Source organism: Tripterygium wilfordii, chromosome 9 (genome assembly GCF_013401445.1).
Source record: "Tripterygium wilfordii isolate XIE 37 chromosome 9, ASM1340144v1, whole genome shotgun sequence".
In the NCBI taxonomy this organism is placed as follows: domain Eukaryota; kingdom Viridiplantae; phylum Streptophyta; class Magnoliopsida; order Celastrales; family Celastraceae; genus Tripterygium; species Tripterygium wilfordii.
In genome coordinates this window covers 11850908-11874199 of record NC_052240.1, presented here as the reverse complement: position 1 = coordinate 11874199, position 23292 = coordinate 11850908, and the positions used below count along the sequence as shown (strand labels likewise).

General features: G+C 38.1%; 2 protein-coding genes across 16 annotated transcripts; one reads left to right on the top strand and one right to left on the bottom strand.

Moving 5' to 3' along the window:
* The first annotated feature begins 8 nt into the window (after positions 1 to 8).
* Positions 9 to 20468, top strand: LOC120005291. Of its 15 annotated transcripts, none has more exons than XR_005469771.1 (12): positions 9 to 367; positions 475 to 496; positions 4483 to 5828; positions 6090 to 6147; positions 6459 to 6526; positions 6622 to 6680; positions 6814 to 6938; positions 8311 to 11517; positions 11608 to 11851; positions 11943 to 12027; positions 12119 to 12766; positions 13573 to 14003. XR_005469771.1 is itself a non-coding variant. In XM_038854851.1 (3 exons), exons 1-2 carry the CDS (start codon positions 12097 to 12099, stop codon positions 12549 to 12551), a joined length of 360 nt encoding a protein of 119 aa, XP_038710779.1. In that variant the 5' UTR covers positions 12034 to 12096; the 3' UTR covers positions 12552 to 12766; positions 13573 to 14003. The 15 variants fall into 15 exon arrangements, 1 of the variants encoding a protein (XP_038710779.1); XR_005469770.1 differs by having other exon boundaries at positions 9 to 371; XR_005469774.1 differs by lacking the exon at positions 475 to 496 and having other exon boundaries at positions 4693 to 5828.
* Positions 20392 to 22960, bottom strand: LOC120005290 (beta-amyrin 28-monooxygenase-like). Its single transcript, XM_038854850.1, has 4 exons — positions 22456 to 22960; positions 21779 to 22234; positions 20842 to 21029; positions 20392 to 20721 (listed from the first exon to the last, which is right to left on the bottom strand). The coding sequence occupies exons 1-4, from the start codon at positions 22958 to 22960 to the stop codon at positions 20428 to 20430; spliced, it is 1443 nt and encodes a 480-aa protein (XP_038710778.1). The 3' UTR covers positions 20392 to 20427.
* Positions 22961 to 23292: the final 332 nt, after the last annotated feature.

Genomic DNA, 23292 nt, shown 5'->3' with positions numbered 1-23292 from the left:
AAAAATAAAAAAAGGGACGTTACAGGCAGTACTAGTAGTCCTAAAATCTTCTCGATCCGAAATCCTAATTTTCTTTTTTTTCTTCTTGAGGCGGTTACCTCTGTGGAATTGGTATTCTTTACATCTTCTCTTGGATCTTCGAATTTCAGCGAGGAAGGGACGAGATCTCCGGAACCACTAGCTACTAGTGAGTTCCCGGTTTCCACTGGCTCCGACGAACTGTTTGGAAGGCCAGAAGCAGCTCCAACGTCTTCTGAGATTGAGTCATCTATCTTCCATCTCCGGATCGAAAGTCTTCGGAAGCAACAGTCTCTCTCTGTTGTTGAGGAAAGAAGGGAAACGAGAATGTTCCTGTAAAATCGTAAACGTATGTAAGTCCAGCACCTTCATTCTATCTGTTATTCGCAGCTCTCCGAAAACGGGTCTTATTTTCAGCATCTTACGTGCTACGGGTAATCGCCTTTTCTTGTGCAGATGCCAAACATTCCCATACCGGGTAAGGGTTCCCCTTGCGTTCGTCTTTTACATTGCTTACATGTTCATGTTTTGGACTGTGTAAATTGTACAATTCTTGGTCGTGCAAATTTTTGTGCCTTTTTTTTTTGTGGGTTCCCATAAATAGCTTGATCTGTGTTTGAGGCGGAAATTCTGGTGTCCATAATTTGACTTAAGAACTAGTTTTGAAAAATATGGTTCATGCGGATGCGGGGGAATGATTTTTGATTTGCTCAATGACATATGTTTGGAAAAAGTCTTGCCTCTAATTTGCATAATGATCTTCGATTTGGTGTTATCATCAACTATAACTGTGAATTTGAAAGGAATATCTTATGAAACCGGCAGTGGGTTGTTGCCCTTTCCGTCCCCTAGTAAATTTATGGAAGTTTTGAACATTATGCAACAAAGAGGCTTTTGTTTGTCTAGACATGTGTCTTTGATTGAACTTCTGCATGTGTTCTCTTTGCTTTGTGCAAATTCGACATTTTGTTCTTTGCGTTGCTTACATGTTGATGTCTTGGATGGTGTAAATGGTACAATTCTTGGTCATGCAAATTTTTGTGCCTCTTTTTTGTGGGTTCCCATGAACAGCTTGATCTGTGCTTGAGGCAGAAATTCTGGTGTCTGTAATTTGAATTAAGAACTAATTCTGAAAAATATGGTTGATTCGGGGGAATGATTTTTGATTTGCTCAATGACATGTGTTTGGAAAAACTCGAGCCTCTAAATTGCATAATGATCTTTGATTTGGTATTATCATCAACTATAACTATGAATTTGAAAGGAATATCTTATGAAACGGACAGTGGGTTGTTGCCCTTTCCGTACATAAGTTAAGCATGGCCGCAGTAAATTTATGGAAGTTTTGAACATTATGCAACAAAGAGGCTTTTGTTTGTCTAGACATGTGTCTTTGATTGAACTTCTGCATGTGTTCTCTTTGCTTTGTGCAAATTCGTCATTTTCTTTTTTGCATTGCTTACATGTTGATGTCTTGGACGGTGTAAATGGTACAATTCTTGGTCGTGCAAATTTTTGTGCCTCTTTTTTGTGAGTTCCCATGAACAACTTGATCTGTGCTTGAGGTAGAAATTCTGGTGTCTGTAATTTGAATTAAGAACTAATTCTGAAAAATATGGTTGATGCAGGGGAATGATTTTTGATTTGCTCAATGACATGTGTTTGGAAAAACTCTAGCCTCTAAATTGCGTAATGATCGAATTGGTATTATCATCAACTATAACTATGAATTTGAAAGGAATATCTTATGAAACTGGCAGTGGGTTGTTGCCCTTTCCATACATAAGTTAAGCATGGCCCCAGTAAATTTATGGAAGTTTTGAATATTATGCAACAAAGAGGCTTTTGTTTGTCTAGACATGTGTCTTTGATTTAACTTCTGTACGTGTTCTCTTTGCTTTGTGCAAATTCGTCATTTTCTTTTTTGCATTGCTTACATGTTGATGTCTTAGACGGTGTAAATGGTACAATTCTTGGTCGTGCAAATTTTTGTGCCTCTTTTTTGTGGGTTCCCGTGAACAGCTTGATCTGTGCTTGACGCATAAATTCTGGTTTCCGTAATTTGACTTAAGAACTAGTTCTGAAAAATATGGCTCATGTGGGGGAATGATTTTTTATTTGCTCTATGACGTGTGTTGTGAAATTATTCGCAAGCGGACAAGTCGCACAAGTAATAAAGAATGAGTAGAGTATCGTTCCCACGAGGATATTTTAGCAAATTCAAATTCAAAGTCAATTCGAACAATTTTTACACTAATTGGCAATGCGAATTGTGATTGTGGTCATTCAAAGCTAACAAGCAACTGCAAAATCACTAAGTAAGTAACAAATTGAACAATTAACTAACAACAAACGACAATTTGATTTCCAAGAAAGTTAAACACTAGGGTTCCTAATTTCACCACCTCTCATCCAATTGAACTCCATTGATTCTTTAACTCTCAATTCTCAAATTAGTTGTTGACAATCAATTTCCCACTCTATTCAATGTTCTATTCCTAGATACATCGAATGTGTTTTCAACATAAATCCGGGTTATTCCTAACACTCGGATTAGTACATTGTAAACCCATTAAGATCAATGGAAATCACTTAACAATTGCATAAGTCATAAACCTATATTTCTATGGTTCATTCAACTTATGTTTTCTATGGATTCTTGCAACCTTAGGCCTATCCTTCCGGACTCAACTCAAGCTAAAAATCATTCAAATGGTGATCAAGCATTTGAAAGCAATAAGTGTATCCATAGAAAATCAACAACCATAAGAGAGATTAAAGGCTAAAAATCAAGTTCATTCAACATTCAAAGAGGGGTTCCATTAGGACCCCTAGTTAGAGGATTAGTTCCTCATAATCACGAAATACAACTTGAAATCCATACTAGCAGTCATTTAATACAAGAAATGAGAAGAAATTAGATGAAACCCCTGAAATTCCAGCTTGAGCTCCCAAGGGTTGCCGTCCAAGCTTGAGAGAATTTCTCCAAAGTTCCAACCCCCTCAAAACCTAGCAACTTATTCCTTTTATACTCCCCATGACCCAGAGTCGTTTATCTCACAGGATGATGTCGTTTTGAGCTAGAAACACGTGAATTCGGGTCTTTTCCGCGAAACTGCGCAGTGCTGTGAATAGTACTCCGATCGATCGGGAATAGTCCGATCGATCGGAAATACAATCTGTCTCGATGATATTTTTAGGTGTTTTGGCAGGTCCGATCGATCGGGAATATGGCCGATCGATCGGAAATCAGTACTGGGCTCCAAATCTTCATTTTGCACTCTTTTCCTCCCTTTCTTGCCTTGACACCTATAATATGCAAATAGAGCTTTCTTAGGCAATATTAACTCTTAATCAACTCAAAATGCAATGAACTTATGCGTAAATGATGCACAAATGTATGTATATATTTGACACATCAACGTGTTTGGAAAAACTCTAGCCTCTAAATTGCGTAATGATCTTCAATTTGGTATTATCATCAACTATAACTATGAATTTGAAAGGAATATCCTATGAAACTGGCAGTGGGTTGTTGCTCTTTCCGTACATAAGTTAAGCATGGCCGCAGTAAATTTATGGAAGTTTTGAACATTATGCAACAAAGAGGCTTTTGTTTGTCTAGACATGTGTCTTTGATTTAACTTCTGTACGTGTTCTCTTTGCTTTGTGCAAGTTCGTCATTTTCTTTTTTGCATTGCTTACATGTTGATGTCTTGGACGGTGTAAATGGTACAATTCTTGGTCGTGCAAATTTTTGTGCCTCTTTTTTGTGGGTTCCCATGAACAGCTTGATCTGTGCTTGAAGCATAAATTCTGGTGTCTGTAATTTGACTTAAGAACTAGTTCTGAAAAATATGGCTCATGTGGGGGAATGATTTTTTATATGCTCTATGATGTGTTTGGAAAAACTCTAGCCTCTAAATTGCATAATGATCTTCAATTTGGTGTTATCATCAAGTATAATATGAATTTGAAAGGAATAACTTATGAAATTGGCAGTGGGTTGTTGCCCTTTCCGTACATAAGTTAAGCATGGCCCCAGTAAATTTATTGAAGTTTTGAACTTGTGCAATAAAAGAGGCTTTTGTTGGTTTGGACATGTGTTGTCAGGCGGAACTTCTGTACGTGTTCCGCTATGCGCAATTTTGACTCTTTTTTTGGCTTTGTTTATATGTGGAAGTCTTGGACGGTGTACTCAATACAATTCTTGGTCAAGTGTAATTTTATGTGGTTTTTTGTGGGTTCCTATGAACAGCTTAATGCTTAATCTAGTGCTTTAGCTGGAAAATCTGGTGTATGTAATTTGAATTGGGACATAATTGTGGAACATTATGCAATAGCAGTGGCTTTTGTTTGTCTAGACATATTTTGTTGGGTAGAACTTCTGTACACACTGAGCTTGCTCTATAAGATATCCTTTTGTTTATGCTATTGTGTTGGATTCTCTCATCGTCCTGCCAGAATCATCTACGCATCTTCCGGTTATCTTATTCTCACGATCGATTTGGGTATCTCTCTGTTGGGATTTCTGTAAACGAGAATGATTCTGGTAATACGAATGGGGTTTCTTTACGGATGAATGCAGTTTCTCATCTCTCAGTTCATTGGGTTATCCGTTTTTAAGTTTTGGTTCATTGGAGAAGGGTGTTTCTGTTATTCTCTTGGCTGCAGGAAAGGGCAAAAGAATGGGTGTAAGTCTCCTTACTTTGTTTGGAGTTCTTTTATTCATGTATGAAGAACACTACTTCTTCCAGTTATCCTTTTCAGAGGTGTCATCTTATAGCTTTGCAAAGATTCAATATTCGTAGTTTTTTTGTAGTTGATTATAGGATATACTGTCATATTCTTGTTGGCTTTGTTCATACATTGTACAAGAGAAGAAAAGTTAATTGCTTCACATCTCTGATTCAATTTGGTGGATCTTATTTGACATTGTTACCTGCTTGACATCCTTTTGTTGATATTTTCAGCATATCAAGGGCAAACATTAGCAATTTTTTTGAGAAATGTTTGAGATTCCTAATTCCTATTGCTGTAACAGTTCCTACTTGGAAAGTACTTCAGTTAAAAATAAAACTGATTACGTATGCTTTGGTAAGACGCATAATTGCCTATGCTTCATTTCTACATAAAATGTCGAAGTGCAGTTCAGGGAGATTTCTGATGACTGTTGCTGCAGAAGCGCGTGAGAGAGATTGAGCTTTTACTGTCACTCTGTCAGCAATGCCCAGGAGCGATTCCGCAACATGTGCTTGACTGTATCCAATATTTCCCCCCTAATTTTGTAATCCTTTTACTTTGGCATCTCTTCTTCTTTTCTTTAGAAATTCTGTCTGTTTCTCGCTTTTTGAGTTATTGTTTGTGACAAATTTGAATACTTGTAGCTTAGGATGATTTGAGAAAAAGTATTTGAATATCGTTCTTCAATCTTCACAAGTAAGGTTCTTGTATATTGAGAATATTTTGCTGGGAGTTGAGTTTCAGGAGTGAATCGTCTGAGGCAGTGGGAGAGCGACTCAAATTTTCAGTTGTGTAAGTTCTTTATAGTCTAATAGTCTGCACATTTTTCTTTTTCTTTTTCTTTTTCAATTCCATGGGCATATGCATAAGCGCTAACTTAGAATTATATTTTTCTGTGCCAATTGCCATGGCTAATGTATTTCTTTTGACACTCATGACCCCAAGGGGCATTCTTCAGTGATAATCTCCTTTCCGGTGAAGAGAATGGAAGTTATTGAGATTGTCACCCTCCCACGATATTGTCTTTACTCTTGCACATTCTGGTGTTTGTGTAGCTTTTAGTAGAGGTAGTATCCCAGCTGATGCTTATATTGTGATAGAATGTTGATTTTTAATGCTTCTTGAAAACTTTAGTGTGTGATTTTTGCTGGAGTATTAATGTGTATATCTAAGTTCTTAAGCATTTTACAATTTCTAACTTTTCTTTTATCTTCCACTCTTAAGCGGTCACTTTTATGTTTTGTCTGTCTTCACATTTCTTCTTTTCAAAGTTGTGGCTACTTCGGTACTCTTAAAATTTTCTTATTGCCTTCTCTCATGTTTCATAGGATCTCTAAACTACAGGGAAAAGGCTATAAATGAATGACAACCCATGTAATTTCACATGTCAAAATCTACTTCATGGTAATGCTTATGCTGTTATAGTAATATGCTCCCTCACACTTTTTTTTTTTTGTTCTTCTTGTTGTGTATAGATCTGCCATTGCGAGTAAAAACTAGAAGGTAGCCAAAATGCTTTTATGGTACTATATTTTGTTATGAATTCTGGCCCATGCTCCATCCAAAATTGTGCTGTGAAAGCAACATTAGTGCATGAACTATTTTGCACCCCTACGATGATCTGCCATATGTTACGCAGTATGAATTTGACAGCTTCTGTGGCCATTGTTAACTTACAATCAATTTCATTGGTATAGGTTAAGCATGTGCATGATGCATGATGATACATGAGTAAGGTCAGACATGAGACATCCCTATTTCAATGGTATAGTTATATTATAATGATTTAGTATTTATCTCATTTAAATGTCCATGCATGAAACTAACTTCTTAAGTTGAAACTCATTCTTTTCATCACAGACTATTAAGAGTAGTCTCCAGGAAAATACAGGGTTTTTGAAGTCTTTATAGTAAGTTTGGTATGTCTAAAAGTTCGCTTCAAACTTAGGATAATTGACAATGTGCAACAATTTTATATTTCATGTTTTCCCCACCCATGTGGGATCCCTATGCACAGGAGTTATTTACCTATGTTTCCTCTGGATATTGTAGAATCTTTTGGACCTTGCTGGAAGTGAACGAACATCTCAAAGAAATGCAGATGGTACGAGGCTGAAGGAAGGCAATCATATGAATCATAGCTTGTTAACTCTTACAACAGTTATCAGAAAACTAAGGTTAGTGGTTGATGAAGTCTGAATGACCATGGCAAAGCATGCACTGGATTCTATGTAGCATGGACACTCTGTTTTGGTCAGAGTGTCGGTGTCCGACATGGATACATGCGGACATGCTCAAAATACGTCTGGGATACGTGAAATTAAGTATCCGATTTTTTCATTTTTATTTTAATTATTGGACACGTTCTAGACACGCTTGGATACTTTATTGGACACGCTGCAACAGAGATGAGAAGAACCAACGAACCTCTTCGATTTCTGACCTCCGATTGATATAAAGTGAAGAACTTTTAGCAGAGTCAGAAATAGAGTGAGTGACGAAGAAGCTGGAGGTAGAAGAAGAAGAAGTGAGAAGAGAAGAATTTTGATTCTATTCACTTGATCAGTGTACACCAACCTCTTCGTCTCTGATTGCTTGGTCTCTCTAGCTTGCCTGCCTTCTCTCGAACCTTCTATCTCTGTCCTTAGTGCCCTAGTGGGGCTGTTGTCTAATCAATATAGTCTTGGGCCTTCAGATCAGTCTTAGTGGGCTTTTTATACATTTGGGCCTTTAGTGAAGATAAATGTTAAGTTTTAGTATTGGGCTTCGTTCTTTTGGACCTCCAGTAAAGATAAGTGATATATATATATATATATAATTAAACGTATCCCAACGTATCTGTATCCTACTTTTTTGAAAAATCACGTGTCCGTGTCCCGTGTCCATGCTACATAGACTGGAATTTTTGAAACTTAAAACAATTTTCAGTAAGCTATTTACTCAAATTGCATTTGCTTAGAGGAAAAAAGAAATGTATGATTCATCGAATAGCTTTTATTGTGCCATCAGGCAGTATATGCTGCATGGAAAAAGTTTCTACCTTCACAATGGGTAAATGAAAGAGAGAGTAGATGTTAACATGTGGTATTCTGTATCTTACCCTGTCAACATGTGTAGTGGTGGAAAAAGGAGCTGTCACATTCTGTACAGAGATCCCAAACTGACAAGAATATCGTCGACCATGAGTCCAGCATTAATTCATGTTGAGCAAATGAAGAATACACTGTCATTTGCACCAAGTGCAAAGGAAGTTATGAACAGTGCACGAATGAACATGGTGGGATAATTAAGAATTTTACTTCCATGATAAGAATTTATTTCTTGTGAAAATTGATGGCACTTGCCAGGAGCCTCCACACTTTTCTATTTTTAAATTCTAGTAGGAGTTGCTATACCATTTCAATTTGCCTAATAGTTATGAACTACTCACTTATGATGATTGAATGATGTACTCTTAGATTAGTTTGATTCATTTTCTGCGTGCTACATTAGATTAACCAATGGAGTTTACATAACAGTAGAATGAAAATTTTCACTCTTGGATGCCAGGAAATTGTTGGTCTAGAAAGGATGGTTGGGAACTCAGCCACACTTATGTCTTAGATGCAGAGGACTCTTTCATCCACTTCAGGAGGTACAAAGGTAAGTGAATAGAAGTACTAGTCGTTGTGCGTGTCAGGCCATTAAGTTGGAGAGAACAAGTATTGTATGATCTTATAGCTTGGGACTTCCCAGATGACCAAACTATTGTTTCAAGTATCCCAATAAAAAGTGTCTGGCAACTGCGTACACCTTTGGTAAGTTTTCATGAATTCTTGTATTCTTAGCCTCTTTAAGATCAACGTGTCAGGCAACTGCATACACCTTTGGTAAGTTTTCATGAATTCTTGTATTATCAGCCTCTCTAATATCGAGTAGCGCTACAACTAAATGGATCAGTACTTATTTAACAATGCACGCATCATGGAGTTTTCTTTAGGAAAGTGGTGGTGTTGATTTTCACTTACATGTGACAGATAAAGTTTTTGACCGAACATCTTCGACTCAAAAGGTTTATGGAAGGGCTAACTATGTATCTCTTTCGGCCCTTATGGGAATCAACCGTGAAATATTTTCGTACAATTTCTTTCCTGAGCACGATTATTTTTTTAGGGGGAATTTTTTGAGTGATATTTCATATGGCCGGACTAGTAGCGGTAATACATTTAACATGAGAGGGATCACTGAAAATGCTATAAAAGATATCTATGAGCATATTCAAAAAGTAAGTGCTCCATTCTTGTTTATCCTAATGCTTCACTGGATATTGCTCAGATTGTCTTCGGGTGATGGAAAAAATATTGATATGAGATAGAGATTAGGAAGCAACCGTTTTTGAACTGAGGATAAGGATAAAGCACTTGTACCCACTTGCAGGACCATGTTGCCAATACGATCTCAAACAGCGTTAAATCATTCAATTTGGTCTTATCGTCGACCATAACTATAATTTGAAAGGAATATCCTATAAAACTGGCAATGGGTTGTTGCCCTTTGCGTGCATAGTTTAAGCATGACCACAGTGAATTTATGGAAGTTTTGAAGGTTACACAATAAAAGGCTTTTGTTTATCTAGATGTGTGTTATTGGGCGGACCTTCTATATTGATCTCTTTGTTACGCGCGAATTTAGCTTCTTTTTTACATTGTTTACATGTGGAAATCTTGGACAGTGTACTCTAAAATTTTGGTTGTCCAACTATAGTTTTATGCATTTTTTGTGGGTTCCTATGAACAACTTAATGTTGTGCTTTAACTAGAAAATCTGGTGTCTATAATTTGAATTTGGAACTAGTTCACAAAAATATGCTTCATATGGGAGATGATTTTGGATTTGCTCAATGGCATACGCTTATACGAACATTAGCCTCTTTATTGCATAATGATTTTCAATTTGGTCGTAACAACCATAGCTTGAAAGGAATATCTTATAAAACTGCAATGGGTGGTTGCCCTTTGATTGCATAAGTTTAAGCATGGCCACAATACATTTATGGAAGTTTTGAACATTATGCAATAAAGGAGGCTTTTGTTTGTCAAGACATGTGTTGTTGGGCAGAGCTTGTTTCATGCTCTTTGCTTTGCGCAAATTTCTTTTTTGCGTTGTTTACTTGTGGAAGTCTTGGAAAGTGTATTCGGTACAATTTTTTGGTCATGCAAGTGTATTTTTATTCATTTTTCATGTGGGTTTCCGTGAATGCTTAATGTGGTGCTTTAGCTGGAAAATCTAGTGTCCGTAATTTGAATTGGTAACTAGTCCACAAAAATATTGTTCATCTAGTCGATGATTTTGGATTTGCTCAATGGCGTATGCTTGGATAAACTATAGCCTCTTTATTGCATAATGATCTTCAATTTGGTTTTATCATCGACCATAACTATGATTTGAAAGGAATATCCTATGAAACTGGGAATGGGTTGTTGCCCTTTGTGTGCACAGTTTAAACATGCCCACAATGAATTTATGGAAGTTGTGAAGGTTACACAATAAAAGAGGCTCTTGTACTTGTTCTCTTTGCTATGCTCAAATTTGACTCTTTTTTTTTTGTGTACATGTGGAAGTCTTGAATGGTGTAAACGGTACAATTCTTGGTTGTACGATTTTTTGTGCGTACCGATGAACAACTTGATGCTATGTTTGAGATGGAAAATCTGAATTGCATGAATTTCAGTTTTTTCCTTCAGTTTGGAAGTGATCACTAGGGACAGGAAACTATTTTTGGTTTCACTGTACTTCCTTATATGGGGTGAAGCTGTGAATGTTAGTTTCCTTCATGAATACTTTTGCTACATTTCTCACCATGCAAGCAGGCAATTGGATCATATCATTAAATTGAGTTTCTGTTTAATTGATTCATTATTTCTAATACTGAATGATGACTGCTATTTCTTTTCTTATTATGTTTAGCATCTCTTCTTCTTTTTACTATGTTGATTTATAAGAGTTCACCTACTGTGTAAAGTGCATGATTGGGTTCACACAATATATATTCTCTGAAACATGAAGACCTTCTCGCAACTTTTTTGAATTCCGTTTCTGGCAAAATGAAGGGATGTTGTTGAAGTGGTCCTTGGGTTAATTGTCACTCTGTTCATATTTAATGCATTGATGCATGTAAGAAATTATTTGTGGAAACAAAAATGCTATTATTACTCTTCATAGTTGTCTGAAAAATAGCCATGTGAAATTGGAAGATTGACAGATATAGAGTTGCAGAGATGTGGAGGAGGAGGTCCTTGAGAGGTGAAATGGATGAAAGTTCACTGGGATTAGCCTTGTCTGTAACTTTGCAAGTCGGTTTTATTTAACTGGCTAGGCGCCAGTTCTGGCCATTAAACTGATTCGGTCCATAGATTTATCTGTCTGGCCATGCTGTTTGGTCGACATTTGTATATGGTTGGACTCACACATCAAGATCCTTATGCATTGTATATGGTTGGACTGGGTTATGTTGATATGGTGTGAAGTTGAAGGGAGAAATTCAAATGTTTGCATTAGAGAGATTGAGATATCTCACCAACCTAACTTTATCTTCTCTCGGTACACCCTTTAAATATTTAACTGGCGGAGGTTGCAGGAATGAAGGAAATGGCAGGCTCCGACATGACATGGTTGCCATGATCGACAGTTTTGAGAACACCTCTTTGGCGTTGAAATCGAGTGACTAAAAAGGGTTTGATACCTTATTAAGTGACCCGAAATAAGGTTCGGTGTTTGGTAAGTTTTCCATTTGTGGGTCTGGAACAAATGATGGATTTGAAGAAGGATTTGAGTTTTGATTTCCCAGTTTTTGAAATTTTGTTTTAGGGCATGAAAGTGTTTGATACCCCAAGCTCCGATACCATGAAATTGTTTTGAAGATGGACCAGGGAAGAAGAAGAAAAGCTATAGTTTCATAGATGAAATCACTTAACATACAAAGTTGAAAAACATCAAGCTATACGTACATGACTGCAACTCCCATCGATCATTGAGACCTGAACAATTTGAAAAGGTCACTTCGCTTCAACGTGCAGAAGTAAAAAACGATGTCGCTAGAGATGTGCTACTAGTAAGATCTTGAAACGATGTCGTATACGTATACTGATGTATAGATATGAAACGATGCCGTCCAGAAGTCTAACTGAATGTGTAATGTGCAGTGAATATAACCGAATTTGCTCTCTCAGATCACAAAGCTCAATACAGCGCGCGCACAAATATAGCTTAATCAAATCCACTATGGCGGTGAGTCTCTCCCGTCAAATCACCTCAATTCCCGTCGTAAAGTCACAGAGCTTTCTTCAAATATCTCTAATGTGTTACTCTCGGTGCATAGGAATCTTCGGGGACGACGCTGATGGATCTGATAACGGCAGATCCGACGCCGGCACCAACGGGATCAGCGCAGACTCCTCCGGCTCCCTCCACTTCGTTGGCGCAGCAGCTTTCTCCGCAGCCGGCGACGGTCTCAGGGAAGACGACGCTGAGGCAGAGGAGATCGAAGCGAGCCACTCTCATGCAAATCCAAAACGAAACCATTTTGGCTGCCAAAGCTGCTCTCAACCCGTTAGAACTGACGTCAGGCCCCGAAAACAGAAGAAAAAGGTCACATGAACGTTTCAAATTGTCATTTTCGGCTCACAGTATGTATTTGCTTTGCTGTACACTTTAACTGAGGGTGCAATTTCGTTTGTCCGCAGCCGGTTTCACACTCGCAACTAGCCAGGAGTATTCATAAGTTGGCGGCCACTTCTGATCACGTAAAATAGGTGCTTCTGCTGGAATATTGGGTGTCTTTGGTGAATGATGTCTCTATTTGGAATTGGAGAGTTTGGAATTGAGCAATCTCGGAATTTGCGTAATTTTCTATGTGGTGTTTTTTTGAGAATAGAAAATTTCTCAGAAGCAGTTGGTGCATCACGTGTTTCCTAAACTGGCCGTGTACAACTCTGTGGATCCATCTTTGGCACCATCTCTTCTCATGGTATGTGCAATTGGTGATGGTTTTTTTTTCCCCCTTGTCAGTTGTTGGAGTGAAATTATGTTGAACTTTAGTGTTTCAACGGAGTTTTCAATTATTGACGATAGAATGTGGTGGAATTATAATCCCTGCTTTATATTAATGATGTATGGAAAGAACTCAAGTGCTAGAAAAACGAGATATAAGATTATTATATTGTTTACGTATGTGATTATACAGTACTGTTCTACATTCTTAGAGTGCTATTTATAAATGTGTGAGCTGTCTTAAGGTTGCAGAGGAAAAGTTTACCCTTGAAATGTGAAAGGCCTTTCCATTTATGTTTCCTTCAAAATTCGAGCTACTACATACACATCAGGCTCACCGTAGTTGCCTGTTGTTGAGCAATGTTATTGTGTGGTAAATCATTAAAGCAAATGTTAAACTGGCAGAGGTATACGATGGCTTCCAAGAAACAAAAGAGGAAAAATTACTGAAAATTCTTTCTGAATAAGTTGTTCAACCTTTATATACTCTTAGGAATTCTTTTATTTTCCTTTTTATTTGGGATAAGAATACATTTTACCCCGTAGTTTCTCCCAACTATCGGGGATTTTTTTCCCAATCATCTTGAGTTTTCTGAAACATCAATCCTAACAGCAGTCTAAATCTTCCTTTTTCTTTTTTGGTTCTGAATGGACTTGATTGCCCATTGATGTACGCTAAGAGTTCATTGCCACTATTTTCTAATGTATATATGACGAAGTTCCTTTTTTTTTTCCCGTGTATTGTGGGCAGCTGGTTGATATCTTCATTCTTTAATTCTACAGCTTAATCAGCAGTGTGAAGATAGGAGTTTCCTATGCTATGTCTATTATTACTTGGCCAGAATTCTGGGAGACACAGGTGCCCAAGGTTTAAGTCAGGAGGTGGGATCCCCACTCCAAATTGGGATGCTCTGGTTGGAATTGATGTTGTTGGAGGGGTTACGAGAGCTGATGTCGTTCCAAGAATTGTACATCAGCTTTCGGCAGAAGCTATGAATCCTGATGTTGAATGTAAGGTGCTTTGTCTTTTCACTTGATATTTGGGTCATGTTTTCTGATTGTGGCTTGAATTGCAAATGTCTTTTCACCTAAACAGATGCTCCAGAGGTTGAGGAGGAGAATATTGTTGCTAGGCCTTCAGTTAGGCTAGTTTATTATAAGTTGTGAAATGTTTTTTAATTTTTTATTAATATTTATAAGTATAATTTATTATAAATATAATATATTATATTAAATTTATTTTTAATTATAAATGACATTATATTTTTATAAAAATAATATTGAAAATATTAATTATATTATTGTTTTAGTGAATATGACTAAAAAATTAAAAAAAGGGGTGCACGGTGCACCACTGAGCCATAAGCTTACCACAGCTTCCTATTTGTCGAAGATCACATGACAGACTGATCTAATCTGAATTCCTTTGTGTTATATGCTTCATCCTTGATTACACAATTGCATTGTGAGAGCACATTAATTTATGTTGTGAAATAAGTAGGTGTTTATGGAATATCATAATGAAGAAACAACATTACCATATAACCGATCAATTGGATAATACATTACCAATGAAGAACGGAAAAGAAGATTGAATGAAAAAAGCCAAGCCCAGAAAAGTCTCTGTCTCCTTAAGACTAAATCGCCTCCCCACCGTCGGTTTGCTTCGAGGAATACAGACGACAGTCTCCCAGGATAGAATGGCCACAGCTCTGCACGGAATGGAAGCTTCAAACCGGGCAACTCTCGGAAACAACAAAGGCAGCTCTCAACTCTCTCTAAGAACAAATGCAAAATGCTTTGAAGGTGTGGATTGTGAATGGTATGAAGGCCTCTATTTATAGTGCTTGGGAGGTATCGCTGATTGGACGAAAATGGATTGGAAGCTCATCTACACAGATAATTCCAATATTTCTTGAGAATAATCAAAACACAGATAATTAATTGAACAGATAAAATTTAATCTGTTTATTCTACACAGATAAATGTGTAATCTGTTTGAGCCCCAAGCTGGGTCGGGACAAAGTTTCTGGATTGGACTGGAAGTCTGCTGGCCTGTGGGCCAATCAAGGAAGGAAAGATCTGGAATAGCCTGAGAGCCCATTGGTCTGTAGTCCAAAAAGAAAGGAAAGACCTGGACTAATCTGGCCCATCACACACACGCGCGCGAACCGAACCGAACCGGCCCTGCTGGCGGCGCGCGTGGTCATTTTTGCATAAGGTGCATTCTTTCCCTTCCACAAAAGCTTGGGTGCCCTTGGTCCCTTTTACATTCTGTCCATTTTGGCCCTGGACATGCCTGGTAATTCATGAGTGCTCTAGAGAGATTAGTCTTATCACTCTCATAGAAGCGGCCCCTTCACACTCATATAGGTGATTTCTTGTTAGAAGTATCCTGCCATACTTCAGTTGAATTTTCAACGTACAAGAATCATTAAAATCATAGATTATCCTGAACCCATGACAGGTATCACCATCTCATCATAGGAAAGAGTTAGGAATAAATTCCCTAGTGATTACTTTAAGTTCCCCCACAATTCAGTTGTCCCATTGAACCTAGATCTTGGGATCACCAATCAGCTAGGTTGGGTTGCCAATGTGGCAGAGCTTTAGGTTATGGACTTTAAACCCATTCCCCTCTATGAATTATATACTTGATCTCTAGTCAAGCCTTTTGTCAAAGGATCAGCAATGTTGTCCTTTGATTTAACGTAATCAATGGATATAATTCCATTTGACAAAAGCTGTCTTACGGTCTTATGTCTACGACGAATGTGTCGAGACTTACCGTTGTATATTTGATTTTGTGCCCTTCCTATTGCAGACTGACTGTCGTAGTGTATGCCAATAGCCGACACAGGTTTTGGCCATAAAGGAATATCCTCCAAAAAATTACGAAGCCATTCGGCTTCTTCTCCAGCTCGATCTAGTGCTATAAACTCAGATTCCATAGTAGATCTAGCTATACACGTTTGTTTCGAGGATTTCCATGATATAGCTGCACCACCAAGTGTGAAGACGTATCCACTAGTGGATTTACCATCTTCCGAATCTGAGATCCAATTCGCATCACTGTAACCTTCAATTACAGGTGGATATCTTGTGTAATGTAGTCCATAATTAGTTGCGTACCTCAGATACTTAAGGACTCTAGCTATTGCTTTCCAACGATCCTCTCCAGGATTACTAGTGTACCGACTTAGCTTACTAACTGAGTAAGCAATGTCCGGACGAGTACAATTCATTAGGTACATTAGGCTACCAATGATCCGTGAGTACTCCAATTGAGATACACTAGGACCTTCATTCTTTTTGAGATGAAGATTCACGTCTACAGGTGTTCTTGCTGTGGTACTGTTATCTTTGTCAAATCTATTGAGCACCTTTTCAATGTAGTGTGACTGAGATAACGAGTAACCATCCATTGTTTTGGTAATCTTGATTCCAAGGATGACATCTACAAGACCTAAGTCTTTCATGTCGAATTTACTTGCTAATAATTTCTTAGTAGCTTTAACAATATTATTATCACTACCAATGATAATCATATCGTCCACATATAAGCAAATAATGACATAGTCTGATGATGTGTTCTTCATATACACACATTTGTCACATTCATTAATGTGAAAGCCATTTGACATCATCACTTGGTCAAATTTTTCATGCCATTGTTTTGGAGCTTGTTTTAGTCCATATAGAGACTTCACAAGTTTGCATACCTTCTCTTTTCCTGGAACCACAAACCCTTCGGGTTGCTCCATGTAGATTTCTTCATCTAAATCACCGTTCAAGAATGCCATCTTCACATCCATTTGATGGATTTCTAGATTGCGTAATGCCGCAAAGGCTATTAGAAGCCTTATAGACGTTATTCTTGAAACAGGGGAATAGGTATCAAAATAATCTACTCCTTCTATTTGTTTGTAGCCTTTAACTACAAGTCGAGCCTTGTATTTATCAATTGATCCATCAGCCTTCATCTTTCTTTTAAAGACCCACTTCGAACCCAATGGTTTACTTCCAGGAGGTAAATCCACTAGTTCCCAGGTGTGGTTTTGAATGATGGACTCAATTTCACTGTCTATTGCCTCCTTCCATGATGGAGCTTCAGGGGTAGACATTGCTTCCTTGAAGCTTTGAGGTTCCTTTTCTACCAAGAATGATAGAAAGTCAGACCAAAAGAAGTAGAAGTACTTGCTCTTTTACTTCATCTTGGTTCTTCTTCAACATTTTGATATGAAGTTCCTTCTTCCTCATTTTGAGTCACAGCTTTATGAGTTCGTTTAAGAGTGCTCATTTCATGTGTACTTTTGTGAGGAAACACATTCTCAAAGAATGAAGCATTTCTAGGTTCAATAATCGTATTCTCACGTACTTCAAAATTTTCTGATTTATGAACTAGAAATCGATATGCACTACTGTTGTGAGCATATCCAATAAACATGCAGTCAACGGTTTTAGGTCCTATTTTGATCTTTTTCGGATCAGGGATTGCAACCTTTGCCAGACAACCCCACACTTTTAAGAATTTGTAGGAAAGTGCTCGACCTTTCCACAATTCATATGGAGTTTTATCCATCTTCTTGTGAGGTATCTTATTCAGAACGTAATTTGCGGAAAGCAAGGCTTCCCCCCACAAATTCTGGGTTAAACCAGAACTTATTGGCATTGCATTCATCATTTCTTTTAACATTCTATTTTTCCGTTCAGCTATCCCATTTTGTTGGGGTGTGTACGGCGCTGTAGTTTGATGAATGATTCCATTTTCGGCACACAGTGATTGAAATGGTGACTCATATTCACCACCTCTATCACTTCTTAACATTTTAATTTTCTTGTTGAGTTGGTCCTCAATCTCAACTTTGTATTGCTTGAATGCTTCTATAGCTTCATCTTTGCTTCTTAGCAAAAATGCGTAACAATACCTTGTGCAATAGTCGATGAATGTAATGAAATATTTTTTTCCACCTCTTGTTTGCACAAATTTTAAATCACATATATCTATGTGAATTAAATCCAAAGGTTCACTATTTCTTTCAATTGAGTGAAATGGTGCCTTTGCCAATTTAGCTTCTACACATGTTTCACAGTTTTGATTCATGTCTAAGCTAAATTTAGGTATTAGGTTCATGTTAATTAATCGACGTAAAGTCCCAAAATTAACATGTCCTAATCTGCCATGCCATACATTACACGACTCAAGCAAGTAAGTAGAAGATGCAATATTATTAGCACGATTCACAGTCATTACATTCATTTTGAACAGACCATCAACCAGATAACCCCTCCCAACATACATCCCATTCTTAATAAGAGTAAATTTTTCAAATTCAAAAACAAGTTTGAATCCTTTCTTGCTGAGCAGTGACCATGACACTAAATTCTTACGAATTTCAGACAAATGCAGCACGCCAAGGAGAGTCAGCTCCTTTTCGGAGGTCATCTTCAGAACCACATCACCAACACCATCAACTCTGGCGGTAGCAGCATTTCCCATGCAGATATCCTGATTCAATATGGGACGGTATGAGGAGAACATCTCCCTACTAGAACACACATGGCGAGTAGCTCCAGTATCCACCCACCATTCTTTGGGATTTCCAGTCAGATTGCACTCAGAAATCATTGCATAGAGGTTCATCTCTTCCAGATCCTATTCCAATCCAGTAAGGTGTGCCTGTGCCTTCTTTTTCTGATCAGGTTTCCGGCCTTTCCTTGAGCAGCAATCCTTGGTTCGATGCCCCTCCTTGTCACACACAAAGCACTTGCCCTTGAACCTTTTAGAGCCATTCTTGTTGACTCCACCAAACTTCCTCTTAGAGGGCTTGTTTGTCTCCACCACATTGGCCTTTGCCTCCCGATGCTTGTACCCCTTCTTCTCATTGTTGCAATTGTCTTCCTCAATCCTTAACTTCAGAGTCAAGTCATCAAAGCTCATCTCTTTTGTCTTGTGCTTGAGATAACTCTTGAACTCTTTCCAGCTAGGTGGGAGATTCTCAATAACCGCAGCCACTTGGAATGACTCACTCAATATCATCCCCTCAGTCAGGATCTCATTTATGATGACCTCTAACTCCTCTGTCTGAGTTACCACTTTCTTAGAATCCACCATCTGGTATTCCAGAAAACGAGCCACCATGAACTTCTTTGATCCAGCATCCTCTGTTTTATATTTCTTCTCTAAAGCCGCCCAGAGTGCTTTAGACGTGGGGAAAGTACTATACACACCGTACAGACTGTTAGTTAGACCATTGAGGATGGTGTTCTTGCACAGATAATCTGAATGCTTCCATGCATCCACCGCAGCTACAGCAGCAACATTCTGAGTGTTGGCATCTGCGTCATCCAACTTGGGTGCATCCTCTTTGAGAAATTTGGCCAGATTCAAGATGGTTAGGTAGAAGTGCATCTTTTGTTGCCACCTCTTGAAATCTGCCCCACCAAATTTCTCAGGCTTCTCACCGTGCGGGTTGACATGGAACGTTGTTGGAACAGCAATGGTGACTTGCTGAATGCCACTAGCAGCATTCCCACCATTCACTCCAGCAGAGTTCAGTGTTGGCACGACAGGAATGTTTCCTCCAACCACGTTGGCAGCCATGTTTTCTCCCACGTTAGTCATAGTGATAACTACAAAATTAGTAATACTTTCAATTCGAGGAAAGAACCATAAACAACATAAACGAATTTAGTCTTAAGATTGTTGTGAAATAAGTAGGTGTTTATGGAATATCAGAATGAAGAAACAACATTACCATATAACCGATCAATTGGATTACACATTACCAATGAAGAATGGAAAAGAAGATTGAATGAAAAAAGCCAAGCCCAGAGAGACTAAATCGCCTCCCCACCGTCGATTTGCTTTGAGGAATACATACGATAGTCTCCCAGGATAGAATGGGCACAGCTCTGCACGGAATGGAAGCTTCAAACTGGGCAACTCTCGGAAACAACAAAGGCAGCTCTCACCTCTCTCTAAGAACAAATGCAAAATGCTTTGAAGGTGTGTATTGTGAAGGCCTCTATAAATAGTGCTTGGGAGATTGGACGAAAATGGATTGGAAGCAGCTTATCTACACAGATAATTCCAATAATTCTTGAGAATAATCAAAACACAAACACAGATAATTAATCTAGCTCATCACACACACACGCGCGTGTGGTCATTTTTGCATAAGGTGCATTCTTTCCCTCCTACAAAAGCTTGGGTGCCCTTGGGCCCAAGCCATTAGTTCAACCCTCACTCCTATAAACAAGAGTTGGTTCACTAAATCCTCCAATGTGGGACATTTATTCTTCCTCAAACTTAGTCATGCCCAAATGGCTTACTTTGAAATAACATTTCATTCACTATATTCATGGCTTTGAACAAGTGAACACACATGATTATTCTCCACATGAAACTCAATAAATTCATGTTTAGTTCCAACATATCCAATGATTGGATCTCATTTCAATTCATGGTCAAAGACATGAATTTCCAACAATTTACTAATTTAGTGATTTTTTATTTTATTTTTACATTTGACTGCAGATTGTAGCTGGGTAAATAATGTCTTATGGATAGCTTTTCAAATGAAGATAATTTGAGCTCATGATGTCATCAGTGTTGCAATGAAGCAAGTTAATTCCCTAATGAGGATGGAGGAGAATTGGGAGTCCCTTTGCCGGCATAGGCAAAGGATCTACGACGATTTTCTCGTCGTGGAGCAGTTTCTCCCATTTGAATCTCTTCACCAAGTTGTGCACGAAAACCAGTATCTCCAATCTTGCATACTCTTTTCCAGGGCACATTCTTGGACCTCCACCAAATGGAACAAATGTGTACGGAGCAGGTCCATTTCCCTTGAACCTACTCGGGTCGAATTTCTCGGGTTCCGGGAAGAATTCGGGGCTCTTGTGTGTTGAATTTGCATTCCAGTATACCTGCATCCCACATAAAAGGGGGGGGGGGGGGGGGGGGGGGGGGGGGGGGGGTGGGGGGGATGACCAAACAATGAAGAGGTAATTTATGTATGTATATAGGATTTTATTAAGTTAGTTTACCTTGGAACCCTTGGGAATATAGAAGCCATTGAAAATGAAGTCATTGATGGCTTCCCTAAAAGCACCTTGAAGAGGTGGTGCAAGTCTCATAACCTCACATGCCACATTCCATGAATACTTCATCTTTTGTAGGTCATCCCAGTTCAACAACTCTCCTGGAGACTTTGATTTTGCAATCTCCATTTGTTCTTATATTGCATCCAATTGAGAAAAATAAAATTAATAAATCAAGACACCCAATAAATAATAATGAAAAGATAAACTTGATGTTTCTGTGCTATTTAAGTGGTAATTTTTTAAAAAAATTAGCCCATGCATGCTCGTTTTTAACACAAGCTTCATAGAAAATTCATGGTCAACTACTGTAAGTTCAAGATCATGAACAACAATATATTAGCTTAAATGCTCCTTTCTAAAGGTCCAAATATTCATAGACTCATTTTTTAACGTTGGGTATTAAAAGCACTAAAGACGGGATCCAAGGTTTCGTAATTCTTTTAGAATAGTAATATATAATTTTAATATCATATCACATTAACGACAAACTTGGGTTCTACAATGACCGTAGGTGCACTCTAAAAAAGGAGCTCTAAGGATTCGAGCCTACACTAATATTAGTATTTTTGGGCTAATACTAATAACTCGGACTACACTAATACAAATATTTTTTCAAAAAAATTTGGGGGCATTGGGTGGCAGCTAAGGTTGTTTTGGTAATTTTGGGCTAATACTAATAACTCGGACTACAGTACTACACTATTATTTTTTTCCATTTTTTAAAATGTGAATTGTAAATTTTAAAGAATTGTAGAGTCCCAAAATTCCTAAAAACGATCGTTTAGCAACCGTAGAGTAAACCTTTTAGCTGGAAGATCTACAATATTACTTATGCACCTAACAATATCAGTAACTATCTACGTATAATGTGTGTGTGTACCTTTGTAAACTTGGTCGTAAATATGAGGTAGTTCCGCCAAATACTTGACAATAAAAGTACAAGCAGCGCTAGCAGTATCATGTCCACCGATCAACAACCCTAGAATCTTGTCCGCAATGTCCAACTCGCTCATCAACTCTCCATTCTCATCGCTCGTCGACAACATATGCCACAATATATCTTGCGTAGAACATACCTTTCCTTCCAAATGCGCCAATTTTCTCTTCTTGATGATCTTCAAGAGTCCTTTCCGCACGAAATTGGAGGCATTGATCCCCTTTCGGAATGGCGTTCCGGGGAAATCGATAGGTAGTGAAATAATACCAGAAGCGATTAGATTAAAAGGTTGCGCAAGTCTTGAGACATGTTCAGGATCTTCAATGCTGACAAACAACTTACAAGCTAACTGGAATGTGTAGCTTTTTGCCAGAGGAAATACAAGAACCTCGTCTTTGCCTGCTCAAGGAAATATGTAAAAGATAAAAAAGATTCACTTTTATTATTAGAAATAATATTCAAAAAGCAGCATATTCACATCTAAATTTTGTTCAGAAAACTTTTGTGACTCATTCTCTACCATTGAATGAGAATTGTAAATTCTGAGAAATTTCAGAGTTTCCCCATCTTTCAAAAACACATAGTCAATCCATTTTTTCTAAAGATCTCAGATGCATTACCTTCCCATCCAGAAGCAAAATGCCTCTGCGCAATGTCGTCCATGATCCCAATATACTTCTGCAAGGCTTCGGGTTTAAAGAAGTGTGGTAGCATCTTGCGCATTCTCTTCGATTCTACTTTGGAAGAAGTCTTCGCAGTGGAAGGGAATATTTTGTTGACAGAATTAGGCCACCAAGCGGTAACAAGTTTGTTCTCATTACTGAACAAGAACTTATTGCCTTCAGCGCTGCAAAAGACCACGGCAGGTTCACCAAATAGGTTTGTCTTGAATACTCGTGAGGAATACTTGTTCATTCTGTCGAAGATGAACTTCTCCGGGTGACCTTTCCATCCGGCGGAGAGGAATTCGAGGGTCTCACCGATGAATGGGAGGCCGGTCCTCCCCGGCGGTAGGGTTTGATGAGATTTCTGGGAGTTTTGTTTGTGGAAGAGGAGGAAGATTAATGGAAGAACAATAAGGAGAAAAAGGGAGAGAATGGAAGTGTAATAGAAGTAGTAGTCCATTATGTTGGTGAAGTGTAGGGTTTGTTGCAAATTAACCTATTTATAGGAAGGGTAGTTTTGTGTGTGTACTTGTTTCATCAAAGTTGTGTTGTGTGTAGTAGAGATTGCTTTTGTTTTGTTAGATTTATTTGCTTAAATATCACTTGCTTGAATTATTTTATAAAAAAGTTGTTTTTGTATTGAATTTGAAGATCGGTTCATGACCATATATATCCACATTGAAATTAAACAAACTGCAACAACAATAGGCAATAATATGTATATATACACACACACACTGACACACTAACCCTAGCCGGCCGTGGATGGATCCATGTCTTAAGTGCATGGGT